The sequence below is a fragment of the Pygoscelis adeliae genome, unplaced genomic scaffold, assembly GCF_000699105.1.
Source record: "Pygoscelis adeliae isolate BGI_AS28 unplaced genomic scaffold, ASM69910v1 Scaffold88, whole genome shotgun sequence".
Classification (NCBI taxonomy): domain Eukaryota; kingdom Metazoa; phylum Chordata; class Aves; order Sphenisciformes; family Spheniscidae; genus Pygoscelis; species Pygoscelis adeliae.
The window spans coordinates 3,490,149-3,508,852 of record NW_008825616.1 but is presented as its reverse complement, the minus strand read 5'-3'; the positions used below and the strand labels follow the sequence as shown (position 1 = coordinate 3,508,852).

Below are 18,704 nucleotides of genomic sequence, written 5' to 3'. Positions count from 1 at the left end.
TCAGCAGGACAAATGCAGATTCATGTGTGGACCATTGTGGTTTAACCCCAGCCGGCAACTCAGCCCCACCCAGCCGCTCGCTCACTTCCCCCGCAGCAGGATGGGGGAGAGAATCAGAAGAGTAAAAGCGAGAAAACTCCTGGGTTGAGATAAAGGCAGTTTAATAAGTAAAGCTAAAGCCACACACACAAGCAAAGCAAAAGAAGGCATTCATTCACTGCTTCCCATGGGCAGGCAGGTGTTCAGCCATCCCCAGGACAGCAGGGCTCCATCACACGTAACGGTGACTTGGGAAGACAAACACCATCACTCTGAATGTCCCCCCTTCCTCCTCTTTCCCCCAGCTTTATATGCTGAGCACGACGTCACATGGTGTGGGATATCCCTTGGGTCAGTTGGGGTCAGCTGTCCCGGCTGTGTCCCCTCCCAACTTCTCGTGCACCCCCAGCCTGCTCGCTGGTGGGGTGGGGTGAGAAGCAGAAAAGGCCTTGACTCTGTGTCAGCACTGCTCAGCAGTAATGAAAACATCCCTGTGTTATCAACACTGTTTCCAGCACAAATCCAAAACACAGCCCCACACTAGCTACTGGGAAGAAAATTAACTCTATCCCAGCCAAACCCAGCACAGAGCTTATTAGAAATGACCATTTCAATGACAAGTTTTTCATTTACCTTTTTTATATCGGTCTGTGAGCCATCTGTTCATGAATTAATTTTTCATATGGCTAATGTGCCAATCAAATCAGATGCAGGTCTTAACTAAAAAGGAAGTTTGGAGAAATTAAGTGTATGAGCTCTGTTACCTTTGTCAACCAGACTTGCAAGCATGGTAGAATTTATATTAAATCTTCTTGACAAGGTCTTTTTCCCATAGAAATATTTTGCCTGGTATTGATTATGATCATTTCCTTTGCATCTTTACAATTGCTTTTAATAATTCTGGTTTTATAATTTTGCCCCAGAGCAGTGGCAAGCTGCATCACATGTAATGGCCTTGTTTACCCTTTTGCAAATAGTAACAGTCTAGTTTTTTTCTTACCTACTCTCCAGATCTTACTCATTATACCAAGAATGTCGTATATGTCTGTACATGGCACAACAGCACAAGACCGGAGGATTGCATTGCGATTTCTAGGCATCCTTCTGACACTAAATTATTATGCAGAAAAGATATATGTCCAGTAGAAAAGCTGTTGTAATCAGGCAGTGAAAATAAGTTTTACCGACACAGTCATCTTAAAAGCCACAGATGATTGGTGTTTATTTTCTAAGCCCCTTTGTTTATTGACCTCTTGTGTGTGGTAGTATAAATAGGAAGTAGTGGAATGTACATGCATTATTGTGCCGAGAAGTGCTTTCTCTGTGAGTTCAGCTATTCTGCGTAAATTCAGTTTTCTGCAATGCATGAAGATCAGATAAGAATGTTCAAATATTTAGAGAAAGTACTGTATAGTATGTTTATAATGAAACGTATTTTCTTCCTGTCCCATTTTTCTGCCATGACGGATGACTTCCCCCTTCCTAAGTATTCTAACTGTATGGTTTTACGTGTACAATAAATTTTCCTGGAACAGTGACCATCTGCTGAAATGGAAATTGCAATAAATGTCCTGACAGTGTTTTGAGAAACACAAGTTCTCCTTAAGGAGGGGACCTACACCTGCAAAAATACCCCACTTAACCAGAAAACACCGTACATCAATCTTTGATGTCAGCACTTTCCTCAGCTTGACAGGAATTTCCTTGTGCCTTGAGAATTTAAAGCACTTTGCATCCCGGCCTTGGTTCTTCCTGGAATGGGTGTAGAACCAAAATCTTTTGGGCTTTCCAGAAAGCAATAATGCTACAAAAACTGGTGCCAGGTGAGCTACATAGGAATTATACCGTAGTTGATTTTATTTTCATTTATGTATCTTTTCAGATGAAACACTGAGGAGAAGTGTTTGGGACAACAAATGAATCAAGGGTGCTCATTTGATGTAGGGAGTGATCTACGTGCCTAAACATAGGCGTATAGTCCGATTCGAGACTATAAGGTATCCAAGACATCTGATGAAGCTAGGAGATATGATACAGTACCTATAGGAGACCCAAGCCCTTCTGAAGCAGCAACTGAGGCTGGATAGGATGCTGTAACCTGTGGTGCTGCATTCTTAAGTGTTAAGAGCTCTGTTTTTGCAAAAGTAGATCGAAATGGGTTGACCTAGGAAGAAACACATTATTCTCTAGGAAACAAGAGACAATAGTGTGCAATCTCAGGCAAAACAAAAATGTGGATTGTGGTTATGTCTAAGCGCAGTTAAGTAACATGAGTACTTGGCTGAAAAACATTTTATTGGCAAATTTAGTGTCATTGAGACCCTTTTCCCTGACCAGGAGAGATGAAAATACTAGCAAGTAGCTAGCAGAAAGAAATCTCAGCTGAAATTCAGTATTAGCAAAAAGCAAGGGGAGATCTGTTTGTATTTTAAAATATACTGGCCACCTATATTAAACTCTATATTGCATTAAAAGTACTATTCTATTCAGTGAGAGCTCAATACTACTTATGCCACTATACAAATTTCTTCTCAGTCCTCTTATTTATATTGACCTGCTGGGCATCCTATTTATTTTTACCTCAAGTCCCTAGTTAAATGGGTGATTCAGTTCCATTCTATCTTTTCTGAATTGTGGCCATCCACATTTCATTGCATAAATCCTTTAACTTTTTTATAGAGAAAGAGAGAAGTGTTTCTTTTCTTACAGTATCAAAGACTATCAGTGAGAAAGGCACCAAAATGCTTTTAAACTGGAAAAGTCCCGAGTATGATATGTCTGTGTTCTGGTTTTATTCATCTTTCACACACTGAAAAAGGAAATTAAGTTAATGGAAAGTATGTGATATGACAGCAGTTGTTGCTATAATAATATCGTGCATACAAAGAATGCTGCTGAGGAAATTATTCCATACTATTTTTGAAAGGACCGTCAGTGCAATACCTTTTTTCCAAAGCAAAGGCCAATGATGCAGTATTGCTCTTTTGAAAAATAAAAAAGACCATCTTTTTACAGTAGTTATTTGAAACTTTTCCTTGGTTCTGAATTCATTTTGGTACAAATTCGACAGGAAGAATAAACCCATCTCATCTCCGAAAACCTAACATTCTATTTAAAGTCTGACTTCACAGCCAAGTTTAAATGCTTAGTCCTCTTAATAGTTGTTTATATGAATTTTTAACCTGTCATTTATGTAATATACAATTAAATCACAAGGGCAGTTAAACAACTGCTATCTATTAGTGGATTAAAAAATTACCCTGGTAAAGGAAGCCAGTCTAACACCTCTTTTATTTTATGTTCTGATCCTTTGAACTCAGAGGCAGTCACGTATACGTGAATATCCCTCACCTGAAATTCAGGGCAGTATAAAACCTGCCCCTGTGTATGAGCTTGCAGGACCTGACGTATACTGAAATCACACAAATGAAATGAAACTGATGTTGAAACAGGACTGAAATCCTGAATCAATTGCAGTGTATTGCTCTGTGCTGGCTGCTTTTTCCGGTGAACTCCTGAAGTTCAGCTTTCTTCCATTGAAAAAGTTTTTGCTCTAACACCATTTATTTCTTTATACAGAAATGTTAGTGAGACTGAGCTCCTTTGTATAGAACACTTTAAAAGCTAAAGGTGAAAGCCATTGAATATGTTTTTAATCTATCTGCATGTTTTATTATCTCTCTCTCCACTCCCCCCGTGTATATATGTGTATATATACACACATATATACACACACATAAAAACTTATATCTTTGTGTGGGCATACTCCGTATTTCTTCTTGTTTATTCAAACAACTTTTCTCATTAAAAGTGAACATTTGGTCATTCATTTTTTGATTAATTTTAATGTAGGAAGTCTCCAACATCCACTTGCTATAAAGAAGACCAGAGGAAAGATGTCCTAGAATTAGGTAAGTTATGTCAAGCTTCAGTTTGTCTTTTGCCATCGTATTCTTCAGAGCAGCTGTAACCAAATATGTATAAGTCACTTCTTTTGTAACTCTTAGTTGATTCAGAGTGATTGCATTTGTTATTAACTTCTTGGGTAAAACTGTGTAAAGAAGTCATTAAGAAGTGGTCAAACAAAGGCTGGCTCATGTACTTTTTATCTGTCCTTTCTGGCTAGAACTATATTTTCTTTTTTATAAAGACGGATGACAAGAAAGTGTTAATTGTCATATTGATGACCCCCTGGCACTGAGCCTGCTGGGGGAGGCAATTTTTTTTCATCCAACACATGATGTGATTTTTTTTCTTTCAGTTGATGTTGAGGATGAAGAAACAACTGGAGAAGTTAGTAAGAACCCGGATATTTCAACACTGTATATGCGTCAAGTAGTATCAAAGGCAATTGATATTTCTCTTGCAAAAGTAAGACTATGATGGTAAATACAAATAGATGTGTGAGAATGTTATTTCAGTTAAGTTAGCCAAAGCTGCAATGGATTGCTCTGTGTTGCATGTTTGTGTGTGATTTAACATGTGCTGTATTCATTCCTGAGTATATTCCTTATTTGGTATTCAGGTGAAAAAGTAATGTAGGGATGCCTGTCCAAAATTCAGAAAAATACCAGAAGAACATGCCAGAATGCATCAGCCCACTTGAAGCACGGATACAGCTTTAATTAATGAAGCTTGTATTATTTTATTAATGCCTCTAGTCAGTTATTCATGTGCTTATTCTCCAGTCCTTTAAATGGACAATGGTTCAGAACAAGTTTATTATTCCCCTATCACTGTTTCTCCCTTGCTTATTTTCCTTATTTTGAGCAGAGATGGAACCGTTAAACACTTTTAATATTGTCCTTCCCATTCAGACAGAGGGGAAAATAAACCAGAGAAAAGATAATGAGGGTGTCTTCCAATTTCATTTCTAGATCAGAGAGGTCTGAGTAACTATACAAACACTGAGAAGTCTGTTCTTATTTACTCAGCTTTACTTTAGCATGAAGGCAATTTCTTCAGTTTAGCTATTCCTGAATGGTAGTGGTCTGCAGTTGTTCAGGGCCGAGATCTGAATTTGACGTATGTCATCGGACATACAGCAGTCAAACATCTGAGTAACGTTTATCTCATACCAGCAGCTTTGACAGGCAAAACAGGCTGCCTTTTCTCCATACTGTGTCCAGCAGGGTCCTTTTCTCCCTAATGTAACCATTAGTAGGCGTTGCTCTTCGAGCTGTTGAATTTAAGGCAATATCCTGTAATGCTTTCATGGGAAACTGCCCCAGACGATCTCCATAAACAGTTTCCTATGCTGAGCAGCACACAGCATTATGAGTTGAAGGAATATTGCAGGAAAAGGAAAAAATTGCTCCTTTTCATTTGAGCGTTGCTATTTACAGTATGTGTAAAACAGAAAAGGGTGGTTATAGTGAGTTAGTCATGACCCTTCCACAGTCCTCCTTTCTTTTCTACAAATTACTGCAAGAAAACATACCTGTGTTTTGGATTTGTTTTTAAAATGAGAACTTCTTTCTTTCTTTTTTTTTACAGGAATTAAAAAATCTTTTGTTTGGCTCTAGTCTTTGTTGCTTCAGTGAAGAATGGAAAATACAGAGTTTTACATTTAATAACATACCACAGTTAAAATACGGCATTGTGCAAAAAAAGGTACTGTAAATGACTTCCTTAAAGCGGTCTTTGCTTTTTACACTGAGTTTACAAAGGCTGTGTGTTTCAGCAGTGAAAAAAAAGCGCCTTCTAAAGACTCTTCTCTTTCTTTAATTTCGCTGGTTACCACTGGATGATGTCACCTTGTCAGGTCTTGTTAGGAGACTTGAGATGGATGGCATATTTCTGAGGGAAACTTAAAGTAGCTACAGAAAGTGTGCGTATGTGTGTGTGTGATGGGGAGTTATTTGTAGGGAGGAAGACAAGCCACTTCAGCTGAAAGCTAGTGGTGGTAAAAGAATAAAAGGGCATAAATCAAGGGTGGAGTTTAAGAGAAAAAGGGTATGTGGGGACAATGTTTAACAAGTTTAAGATGGAGCTTGATCTTCTTAAAATGGGGGGACGTAGCAAGAATTGCCTGCAGTGCCTGGGAAATCACAAGGAGATTTTTGCCTCTTAAAGATATGGGGGTCACACGATGAGGCTCATTCCTAAAATAAAAGGGAACAAATGTCCCTGCAGTGTCACTGGGACTGGGACACTGGCACTGCTGGTGGGACCACCTCTTTTGCAGCCATGTTTCTGTAATTCTGGTCTGCAGCCACAGGATGCCAGCTCCTCCCTAAAACAAAGTTTTCACAAATTCCTAGGCATCATCTACCAAGTGGCCCTTTCTAAAATCCCCAGCAGGTCCCTGTGGTATCCAGAGCTGGTAAAACCACCATGCCATGACTAGAGTCAGCCTGGAAAGCATGTACCCAACCCATAGAAATTTTTGGCGCTAACAAAGGTCTCTCTGGTCTAGGGCATTCAGTGGGAGACTCACTCATCTGGTGTCTATCTCGTCAGCCTTGCCTGGGCACCTGACTTACAGACTGAGACTGCAGTGCTTCAGACTGTCCTTCTGCTCTGTATGTCGGATGCAGTTGGTCAGCCTGGTTTCTCAGCTGGCCGATGAGTAGACTCAGACCAGGGACCGCATGCAGGGCACAGGATATGTAGTTGCCTCCAAAATCAAACAGAACCATCATAAAAATGCATCCTTCACAGCTGCAGCTTAATGCTTTTGTCTTTGCCCTGTGACTGTACGTATGCTTTTGGGATATCCATGCACCAGGTCTCTTCTCTTAAGAGCAAGGATCTGAGGACTTCAGTAAAGACTAGGGAAGGAGTAGACTCCTCTTTACAAAACACTCATCAAGCTTCTGCACTGATGCAGAAAATCTTTATCTGGCCTGAGAGAAGTAGACCATTATGTACTATACAGAAATGAGAGGAAGAGAGGCTCTGGGGCAAGGACAATGACTAATAAACATGTCATTAAGATGTTTAATTAACTTACCTTGTCTAGTTAAATATTTCATTAGGCTGATGATCTCAGAAGAAAGCTGCTTATGTTTAAATAAAACCTAGCGGAAAAAAGATGTTAAATATTAATTTAAACTCCAAAAGGAACCATGGCAGTAATGTTCACTGGTCCACAGTAAATATTACTTTGGTGTTTCCAGACCCTGCTGCTAGAGAAAGGATCTTTCATCACTTCTAGCGACTCACTGGCCATTAAATTCCCTACTGTAAATTCCACAACAGAAATGGTAAACCAGAGTGTTTTGCTTAGATGTGTTTATTTCAGATCGTTAATATATTCCTCCTCACTTCCAAAATTCATTTCAGCTGAACAATTGTTTGATTCTCTCCTACATTAAGTTTCTGTGGTGCTATAATCATAGAATCATTAAGGTTGGAAGAGACCTCTAAGATCATCGAGTCCAACCGTCAACCCAACAACACCATGCCCACTAAACCATGTCCCTAAGCGCCTCATCTACACGTCTTTTAAATACTTCCAGGGATGGTGACTCCACCACTTCCCTGGGCAGCCTGTTCCAATGTTTAACCACTCTTTCAGTAAAGACATTTTTCCTCACGTCCAATCTAAACCTCCCCTGGTGCAACTTGAGGCCATTTCCTCTTGTCCTTTCGCCAGTTACTTGGGAGAAGAGACCGACCCCCACCTCGCTACAACCTCCTTTCAGGGAGTTGTAGAGAGCGATGAGGTCTCCCCCCAGCCTCCTTTTCTCCAGGCTAAACAACCCCAGTTCCCTCAGCTGCTCCTCAGAAGACTTGTTCTCCAGACCCCTCACCAGCCTCGTTGCCCTTCTCTGGACACGCTCCAGCACCTCGACGTCCTTCTTGTAGTGAGGGGCCCAAAACTGGACACAGTATTCGAGGTGCGGCCTCACCAGTGCCGAGTACAGGGGCACGATCACTTCCCTACTCCTGCTGGCCACTGAAATAAACCTTGCTTTTTCCCTAACATATTTCAGATGATTCACTCATTAGTTATGTCAGTAATTATAGAGAGGTAGTGTGTGTGTAATATAAATGAGAAAATGGAAGGTGTCAATATCTAAGCTATCTTTTGATTACAGGACTTATTTTCTGGGTTGCATAGTGTGCATACTGCATGTACCTGCAGGTCCCGTTCCCTTAGGCTTGATGCTGTACTTAGGACAACCTGAGAATTAAACTGATCACTTTGATCACATTTTTATTTGAAAATAGCAGTGCTGGCTGCACTTTTCATTCTCCTCCAGGGTTTTGAGAGGAGTTTGACAGATCCTAAACTGATTCATGACAGTCTGGTTGTGATCTACAGAGGAAATCAGGGGTGCAACTACAGTTGCATATGACAGCAGTGCGATCCTGGGTTAATCTCATGCTATGGAGAATAACAACAGCGTAGACATTGGCATGGGTTAAAATCAGAACACAGACTCTCCAAAAAACCTGCTGGGTGGTCCATACTTTCTTACCCTCATTGTTTTTCTTACTTTACCTGAGTAGACAAAGCTAGCACTGATAGGTCAGCCTATATGAGATGCTGGTTTAGGGAGGACCTGTGTTAAAGTAATGGACTTCCTAATGTTAGGAATGAACCCATTTCTGAGAATGGCAGCACGTGCTGACTGACACATGGGATAGCATCTGTGGGATTTAATATGCTGAATCCTCTGTTAAGTTGCAGTAAGTCCCAGTACTACCAATGCGATGTGTGGTATTGTATCTGTGATGTTAGTCTTGTGTCCTGCATAGCCTGCTCCGCTCATGCACAGATGTTCCAGACAAATGATGGCTTTTCTCTGTCTCCTCAGCAAACTACTTGAGTAAATAATATGATACGAGGCACCTGGGAGAGAATTGAGTGGCAAGGCAAGGAGAGTTATACTGGATGAAGTTTTCTAGACAAGAAGAGGGCCTACCATTTGCTTCTCAGGACAAATTGTGCAGCTGTCTCTGCCATATAGTTAACCCACAGGAACAGGTCTTGGTCATGCAATGGGGTCAGGTGGGCTAGATGGCAGGGAATAAGCAAGGGGAAGGAAATACATTGCTACCCCATCCCACAGTCTTTCAAAACAGCTGTAAATCTATTTTCCATAAAGTATAATGTTAATATGGTATTTGTTGGTATTGCGATTTTTTTTTCCAACGTTAATCATTTGAAAGGTTCAAACTTCCTTCATTTTCTTTCTCTTCCCCAGTGAGATAGCTGCCTGGTGCAGAGGGCTATACATAAAACCGAAATCTTTGTTTAGTGATGTAAGTGGGAACTTGAGGGGAGGCACAGTGCTCAGAGGAGATAAAAGAGCAAGGCTTATTTTCACCCTTTGGAAAACAGTCAGATTTGATTTCTCTCTGGAAGTCAAGGTAGGCTGTACCTCAGTAGGGATCAGGAGATCTTTCATTTGTTTGCATAATCACCGAACAGATTTTAAGACACCTTTCCTTTGACGTTATAGATGTCTGGGCATTTTCAGGAAAAATAGGTGGGAAACACAATGCCAGTTAGTAACATTGATTTTCATTGGCTTGCAAAAAAACCCAGAGCAACAGAGAGCACTACAAAGTCATGGATGGAAAGAGAGCGATAAAAGAACAGCTTGAGCCTGAATGGAAGCACATGGCTTGCAAAAGTTTTCACCAGCATCAAACAGTGCAAATTGTTTTACTCATGGAGTGTACCATTATTCCCCTCAGGGTGGCCCATGTGGAGTACTGGCTGCAGTTCAAGCTTGTGTCCTACAGCAGCTTATCTTTGCAGACAGTAACAGGAATAAAGACACTCGGTAAGTCAGCAATTGACATCAAAAATATTTTCCATACAGAAGTAAAAATTTTTTTCTCTGCTGCAGCCACTCAGGAGCCTTTTGAGTTTGAACTTATTGAACTTATCGAACTTATCTTGGTCTCTGAGAGAGAAAGTAGCATACGATTTACTTGTATTTACTTCCCTTTCAACTGTAGGAATTTAGAGGTTGGTGTTTTATTTGTATAATTACTTGCTTGTGATTAACCCGAGAACCTCTAAAAAAATCCAACAGCTTGAATTGAGGCCAATGAAAATTATTTAACCTTGAGATCCCATGGAGATACGGTTTCAAAGAAAGTGTAATCAAGGTTTGAAAGACCATGAAATTCATGGAGTTTTTGAGACTAAGAATCTCAGGGAGGGTGAAAAATTAAAGTTATAGCTATAATTTTTTTTTCTTGCTACTGTGTTTGTCCTTTCACAGTTAAAGTCCTTAATAGAATTTGAATTTGAATTTAAATTCTCTGTGTGTATTTTCTACTTACTTTAAAAGAATCTTTTTAAGTATTGCTAGTGTCAAGGAAAATTGCTTGGGCTGCTATAATATTAATGTACTTGTCACTTTGCTAAAGGAACAGAGCTTATTCAATAAAATGCTGGAAAATAATGTCTGAAAAAATTGCTTTATTATCAGACTTCCTGTGTTCGCCTTTTCTTTTCAATAAGAAATTAAGTCCATTACAAAAGAAAAATTTCACAAAGCTTTCCTGTGCTTTATAGGTACAGTTTGTTGAGTAGGGGTAACAGTATTTTACTGGTTTATGCTGCCACCACCTTGTGTTATTTGTGGGTGATACACTGACCCCAATTTAGTCAGAAGAAAAGCTTTCATGCTGAGATTTTTCTTGAACTTCATTACCTGACAATGTAAAAATGTTCATCATGTGTAAAAATTTGGCCTTAAATACACACTTTTCTGCTTGGAACTGTTTAGGAAAGTGACAGGATCTCTGTTGATTTTCCTTATTTTTGTCCGACTGGCGCTTAATGTAAACGCATTGTTTGGCCTGTTTTCATCAATAATGGAAAGAAACAGGCACCTGTAGAACATCATTATTTGTCTTCAGCACCCAAGGATGGGAGGTGACAGTTAATCAAGGGATTACCAGGCCCTAGGGGGTCCACACAGGTGCCCAAGTCCAGGAGTACTAGTGGGTAGGCAATCCTGATACGAGACACCTAGTAAAGCCATTAGAAATGTTGAAAACCAGGCTTAGAGTCTAAATACAATACTGAAAGTTTTACCGTTACTACTGCTATTGCTGTTGCTAGTTATTATTGGCACTGATTGCTTGCAGACCCCAAGGCAGGGGCCAAATAAACAAGATGCTATAAATTAATCACTTGAAAATTGCCTGTTCCTTGAAGTCACTTAAAGGCGATTACCATGGACTGATAAAGAGGTAGGGTCAGTGGTATAATACATGTGCAGACTGTAATGTCAAGTTAACTCCACAACGTTATGCAGGTTAGTTTTTTTCTTCTTCTGTTCAGTTCTTTCAGTACATCGCATCTGTCTAATTCATATCAAGAGCCTGCTGTTCAGAGCACACTTTTTAAAAGTGCAAAAATTAGCTAGCAAAACTTTATTATTCTAATTCAGATTATAATGAGAGTAGGCTTTTCAAGGCAGAATGAGGCTCTTGTCCACATAAAAGAAAAAACTCAGAAAGTTCCGTGCAAGAAAATCAGTACATATTTAGCTTTTATGATCAGGAATCTCCACAGAACTCACCGAAGAATTATTTCTGGTTGTGAAAACCAAGAATTTGTTTCAGCTTGGAGGACAGCCTTTGATCATCTGCTTCTTGGTCCCTTCGAGTCTCAGGTCATCCTTAGTAAAAATAGAGATGTTAACCTTTTCTTCTTTCAACATGGTTCAGTGATCGTAAATGTCATAAAATTATGTGACACCCAAATAAGTGGATTGAGGCTGGATTGTTTAAACTGTAAGTGTCCCAACTCATGCCAGCTACAACTATTTTTCCCCTCCCATTATCCACATGGTTTTAAAAGATTTTGTTCTTACATATTTTGTGTATGAAAAATGCTGCTGAAGTATGCAGAAAGTCTCCAAGGAATTTCAGGTTAGCAGGTGAGCTCTTTGTCTTTATGCACAGAAATGCTAATAGCCTCCAGGCTCCTAAAAATGAATAGCAAGATGCACTGTTTTATTCATGAGATTAACATATTTTTCTTATGATGTGTTTGCCATGGGCAGAAACTCTTAGGCAGAAAGAAAGGGAAGCCTTAGAGCTTGAAATGAGAGGATTAATATTCCTTTCTAATTCTAACCTGAATTTTCAAATTATTAGCCACTTCACAGTAAGTGTTTGACTTCAGGCTTCTTCAACGTTCCAGAAATAAATATCATGTCTTCTTACTCTGCTACCTCTCTCAGACACGTAAATTAGTTGCTATGCTTCCCATAAATTTCTGAGTGTCTGTATTGGAACACAGGCAGAGATAAGAGAAGGTTATGATTATATTTTTTTTACTTGAAAACTCTCACCAATTATTTCCCATATCTCACATCCTTCAGAGAGGGAAACATTCTCTAAATGAACATTATATTCAAGGCAGGCATCAAACTTGAAAGTCTGTTTAAGTTTTGATGTTTGGTGTTTCTTGTTTAGTCTTTTGAATTATTAGATCTTTTACTCAAATGCTGGGAACAGGTTTTGACATCATCTCCCATGCTGGTAACACTCTAAGACTGATAATATCTGAATTTCAAAGACTGCCATTCTTGAAACCACTAGAGAAAATTCCAATTCTGTGCTTCCCAGGGGCATGGATCTGTTATCCACTTCTTCAGGCTCATGGATGTTAGGTTTTATTCTTAATCTGCCAGTTTTCCATTATGTGACTTTTGGCCTCCTGGTCCTTTATTTCTCCGTTCACATCTTGGCAGATAGAATAACAGGAGGTATTAGAAAACTTCACAAAACACGGTTTGTAGGTTGTTGACAGCGTTGCTTACATGTTTAGGATCAATAGACTACTGTAAACATTCCGTAGCTTTGCACAGCATTGTGTAAGTTCCAAGCCAAGCATCTAAGTGAAAATATTTCAGGAACAGTGGGGCTCCACAGACCAATACTGGGTCAGTTACCATAATGTTTTAGGTCACCGCTTTGGGGCATACCCTATTAAAAAAATGCTAGCATAGTGTTTATTGCAGAGGGTACTTTAGATAAAGTTTAGTAGTAGGTAAGAACATTATGGTGTAGATTTCTTGACAAGAGTTAAGAAATAAAAACTTAAGAAAGAAATTAAGTATGAAGGCCTTTATAAACTAAAAATTGTATTTAATATATAAAACAATCCTGATACAGAATATTAAAACAATTTTATTATAGATTTATACATGAATTAGCTTCTCTTGTCCATTATTTGCCAATACAGTATTGTTCCCTAAAGTACATTTACCTGTTTTTTGGCCAACCAATTATAAATATGTATTCTGAAAGAGCATCCACTATTTCTTTTAGAAGATTAGTTTTCAGGGTATGATTATAGATCTGTGTATAATCAGTTCCTGGTGTTGATCATACCTTATTTAGTGTTCTCTTGATTTTGGTCCATTGCTCTTAATGATAGTAATAGTTTTGTTTTAATCATTCCTTATAAATCAGACACCATCTTTAGTATTAATCTCCTAGAAGTAGAGATTGTGCATTTCGCCTCTTAGATTCACCTGTATTACAAGGGTATTGTCATAGAACATATAGACATAGGCTAGCAAGCTTACAATTGCTTGGTTTAAGTACCTGTAACAGCAGTCAAACCATCTTTATGAGCAACATAAGCTCATCCAGATCCCCCAAATGCAACACACTGCTGTTAACACTTGACCTAGATGAATTAACTTCCCTAAATTTCTGTTTTGCTTCTCACTTTAACAGAGACCTTCGCACTGTGCCCAGTTTGTTTTACTAGCAATCTAAAGAGGATGTTGCTGTAGATACAGCTCTATTCACTGGATCTGATTATCTTCAGTAAGATCCAAGGTACCTTCTTAAATGCCTAAAATGACGTTTAAGGTGGTTCACCTCAAAGAATGGTTCCAGAAAGCCCATATTCCAGTGGCGACTTCAGTCGCATCTCTCTCTTTAGAGCTCTTTAGGTGCTGAACAGCAGCACCACATCCTCCTGTCACCTGTTCGGTCCAGCGCTGAGAAGTCTTCATACTGTGTGCACAGTGACTGCTCTCATGGCATTTCATTCAGATGCTTAATCCTCAGAGAAGGGTCGGATTCAACTGTACCTTTATACCTGGTAATATCTTCTCAGTAACAACACAAGCTCCCTGTTCAACTCAGGATTTTTTTGAGTTGGCCATCCAAGTTGTCTCTTTCTTGACTATAGAAGCAACTGAGATACCTAAATGATAATTTTCTGAGGCAACTTGCTGGAGCCTCATTATTAGGCATTACAACACCTAAATAGTCTCTAAAAAAATGCTTTTGTTCTTTTAGCTACAAACCTGATATGAATCTGTGTATATTGTAATTGCAGCAGTTTGCCCTCTACTGAGTAAGCTTCCCAATACACATTTTGGTACTTGTCTGTTTCTTGCATTTCCTGGACTGCAGTTGTCTTCAGCCTTCAGAAGTTCACAGGACCAAATGCCTCACCATGGCTATTGCAGACATACTGTGGCGTGCAGGAGGCAATGAAAAAGCAATTGTGGCACTGTACGTAAGAGAAGCAGTTTTAGTTATTGTACAACGCTCCTATACTTGTGTGTGTTGTCTATGTACATAGTTTACAAAATGAAAGTTTTGTAAGATGTGTTTATGCAGTCTAAAATGGCTTAGGGAGAAATGCAAAATGTCATTTCTGCTGCCCCAGTAGCTGGGACAGAATAGTCAAATTCTTTGAAATTGCTGTGAAAGATCCTGTGGATTTCACTGAGGCTAGGATTCCTCCAAAATCTTTAGCAAGAGTTATTTTTCCAGGTGCAGCATTTTAGTCCAACACTTTTGTATTGCAGGGTATTCTATTATGGCTGGGATTAATTTCCTTTTGCTGTAGCTGCCTACTAGTTACTTAGTTTATGCTATGCAATTAGGCTTCTTGTACACAAGACATCTAACTTTTAGATCGCCAGCTTTGGCTGTACTGGATCCTACACGATATTTTTAAGTGAGCCAGCTTTTGTGAGAATAGGTAATTTCTTTTGTTAGATCAACTAAGATGGCTAAAAAATAACAGAGAAGCTTTTGGGCACAGAAGTCCTTCTTCAAACCTGAAATAGAAGCAGCAAATTCAAAGACATTTCAAATTATATTTTGCATATTTTACATCTATAAAATGCTTCCTCTGTGATAATATTGTACATATGTTCTGCTTGTTTTAATGTTATTGCTCTAATATTCTTTTCCAATAAAAACTGTTGTTAACATCTTAAACCTATATTTATCCTCTTTCTGTATAGAGAAACTTGTAATTCATATTAAATAGACTGAGAGAGCACAACATAGCTAAAGTATATGCTTCATTGAGAAAAGTTTGTTTAATATGTAATATGAACTTATTATGCAAGAGGTCTTTTTAAAAAAAGTGGTTAAAAATAATAATACAAAATCTTTGGCTCATCATTCAGTTCATATAACATGTTCATTTCCCTTTAATGCCATTTTGTTCCTTTTAACATGAGCTTTGCTTTTGTCTGACTATCTTCTTCAGGCCATCAGGAAGACAGCAGTTCACTCCCATAGGAAAATATAAAGCAGATGGAATCTTAGAAACTGTAAGGCTCTGTGTAACTCACAGTAACATTCTCCATATATCCTCTTTCTAGCTTTTCTTATTTTAGTGCAATGAATCTTATTTCCATTGCTCTCTTAGTGTTTTAAAATCTTTTATGTCAAATCAGTTATTTGTGATCCAAAAACCAATAGGAAATAATAAAATCCTGTAGTCTGTCTGGCTCTGAGTCATCCCAGTGTCTGTGGGCAATTGGGCTCTCTGAATTCCTTTTTGTTCTGTCTATGTTTCAAGCTTATAAACTGTGCCTGCTTTTATTGATATGCAGTAAAAGTGAACAAGGATCCTTTCAAGTTGACCAGCATGGCCATGAGCATCAAAAGGCAGTATTTTCTTCTTGTCTTACACAGAATTCTTTGCCTTTTTTTTTCCTCCAGAAGCTCCACATGGCAAAATACTTTCCAGTTATGCCTTTATTTCCACCTGAAGCTCTCAAACGGCTTTGCAAACGGTGATGGCATAAGCCAGGTTTTAGTTGTTTGAGGAAATATTACTGGCCTCCTAAATGGAGGAATGGATGTGTCAACAACTTTTCAGAACCAGACAGTTTTGGAACAACTGGAAGTGAAAACCTGTATAAATAGGGTGAATGCAGCAGAAAACCTTGGCTATAATATGCTCTTCCAAGAGACAAGATAGATTATTTAATTAATATGTTAACATAATTCTGAGCTGCTGGCTGTTTCAGAGTGCAACTAACACCATTATGTTGCCTCTAAGTACTGCTTATCAAAGGTCACGTGGACATAGCCACAGTGAAAATGTGATGGAAAGGAATGTAATCCAGACTGCTTGATCTTTCCTCACACCATATCCACAAGACCACCATATCTGTCAAAATACGAAGATGGAAAAATAGACAAAGAATGTTGAAGTAAGGGCCTGGATCTGTGAACTCTCCTGAACTTCATGTTAAATAGGAGTATTCATGGGAGTATTCTCTGAGTATGACAAGAAGTGCTCTGATACATGCCTGCTATAGATGGCTCACTACATAGGTACAAAATCCTGAGCTACTTGCCCATTCTTTGTCTTCTAAAGCTGCAGTATTCCTATGTTTGTTCTAGGAATTGTTTTTCATTGCATAAACAATGCTTAAAATTGTATCAAACTGTCTGTTCAACGAACTTAAAAACAACAAGAAGCAGTATTTAAAAATTGAGAATATACAAAGTGCTGAGATACAATATTATACCAAGTAACAACAGTGAGAGGTAGATTTCATTAGATCTTTATTCCATTTTGTTAGTTCAAATCTTTCCAGTCAGATTTAAAGTTTTGGCTACTTTAATTCAGCTTTCAGGTTATAAAAATGAGTTGTTATTGTTTCAGTTACTTTTTTTCCTTCTTACATTTCTTCCCAGCTAATGCTACATAGTGCCGCAAGATATGAAGATCTGATCGTATTTCTTCAGCAGAATATTCACCAGGTACTGTGTGTAGAGAAGATACTAAACGTGTTATAGTTCAGCTGCCAGTCTTTCTGTGTTTATCAGTCTCATGTGATGTCTTCTGAACATTGTTTCAAACACTATATGAACGTGTCTTGCATTTTAACAAACAGAACAACAAATCAGTTTTAGCATAAATGAGAACAATTATCTCTGCTTTCAGTTCGATTTGCATTTCTTTAGGATTGGGCAAAAAATGTACACAACAAACCAAATAAAACCAGTCCTTTTCTTTTTCAGTTTGAAATTGGTCCCTGTGGGTGCATCCTTCTGACTGTGTCTGTCATCTTATCAAGATCTATCAATCTGTGAGTGTCTCTGTATCCCTGTTTCATAAACTGCAAAGCAAACAAGCTGTGCAAAGTGAGGAAACAACCATGATGTACTTAACTCTCTGGCCTTTTTAATCTATCTTGATGTTTACTCTGATAAATATAGGGAAGTTATGCAGATTTACTCACCTAATCTCGTTTTTTTTTTGTTGTATACACACACGCTTGTGTGTATATATATATGTTGTTGAAGTGGCAGTGATCAGTCCACCATATCTGATATAAATGTCTCCATCTAAACATTAGGCATTGTGTCTAAGGTAGCTGCCTATGCTCCCTGTCTTGACAGTTGAAAGCAAGACTCGTTTAGAGGTTTATTTATTTCGCATACTTTAGGTATCTGTCTTAGGTAGGGATGAATAACTTGCTTGTGATGCCCTAGTCTCTCCGTCAATGATAATGATAAAGAAAGGCTAGTATAAAACGGATTAGGCAGCTAATTTTTAGGTGGTTGTAAGTAAGGTATGACAAATCTGGTCTCGATTTACTGGTGTAATAAATACGCTGAGCTCTAACTAAGGGGTAGTCATTATAGTCATTGAGGCTTGCCCAAGCTCAATTGCAGTTAATTGTGATTTTATACAGATTAAACGTATTTCTGTGGTACTGTGAATATCAGAGTGGGTCAGAATATAAAAGCTTTCTTCATTTTGTCAAATTCCACTGTTGTAAAAATCTCCTGGAGTTATCTGCAAGTGAAAAAAACCTGTTCCCTGACAACTTGCAATAACAACTGACAGAGAGAGAGCAGCTACACTTGAAAGCAGCATGGGTTTGATTTGTGTAAGCTTTTATTTCTTACATCTCTGCATTGTCTTGAAAATAAATAGCAACTTAGTCCACATTTGTGATATGCATTCAGTTGCTCACCTACTGAGATTCCTACAGGCATTTACAGATTGTTTTTTTGGTTATGTTGTCATTTCTTCCTTTCTTTTGCTTACAGTAACACTACAGGCCATTGGCTTAACTCCACTTTTGCACTCTAATACAAATGACGTGATAATTTTATAGCATATGTCATTTATTCTCATTTTTCTGAGCTAGTTACAGCAGAGAGGTCCAAATTAGTAAAGGTATTTGAGCAAGTAACGATATATTTGGCATTTGGTAGGATCACCAAAAGCAGCAATGTTCCTAATTGCTATTGATTGCATTATCATAGAATCATAGAATCATTAAGGTTGGAAGAGACCTCCAAGATCATGGAGTCCAGCCGTCAACCCAACACCACCATGCCCACTAAACCATGTCCCTAAGCGCCTCATCTACCCGTCTTTTAAATCCCTCCAGGGATGGGGACTCAACCACTTCCCTGGGCAGCCTGTTCCAATGTTTAAC

General features: G+C 38.6%; 1 protein-coding gene across 1 annotated transcript in view; it reads left to right on the top strand.

The window, feature by feature from the left end:
* The window catches only part of FAM188B (family with sequence similarity 188, member B), a 90,166-nt gene that overhangs the window by 21,761 nt on the left and 49,701 nt on the right, over positions 1-18,704 (top strand). The window contains exons 6-13 of the mRNA XM_009333297.1: positions 3,892-3,950; positions 4,301-4,410; positions 5,536-5,652; positions 9,694-9,782; positions 14,404-14,505; positions 15,500-15,563; positions 16,945-17,010; positions 17,272-17,339. Coding sequence (XP_009331572.1) covers positions 3,892-3,950; positions 4,301-4,410; positions 5,536-5,652; positions 9,694-9,782; positions 14,404-14,505; positions 15,500-15,563; positions 16,945-17,010; positions 17,272-17,339 — 675 coding nt within the window. The remainder of the gene's footprint in view (positions 1-3,891; positions 3,951-4,300; positions 4,411-5,535; positions 5,653-9,693; positions 9,783-14,403; positions 14,506-15,499; positions 15,564-16,944; positions 17,011-17,271; positions 17,340-18,704) is intronic.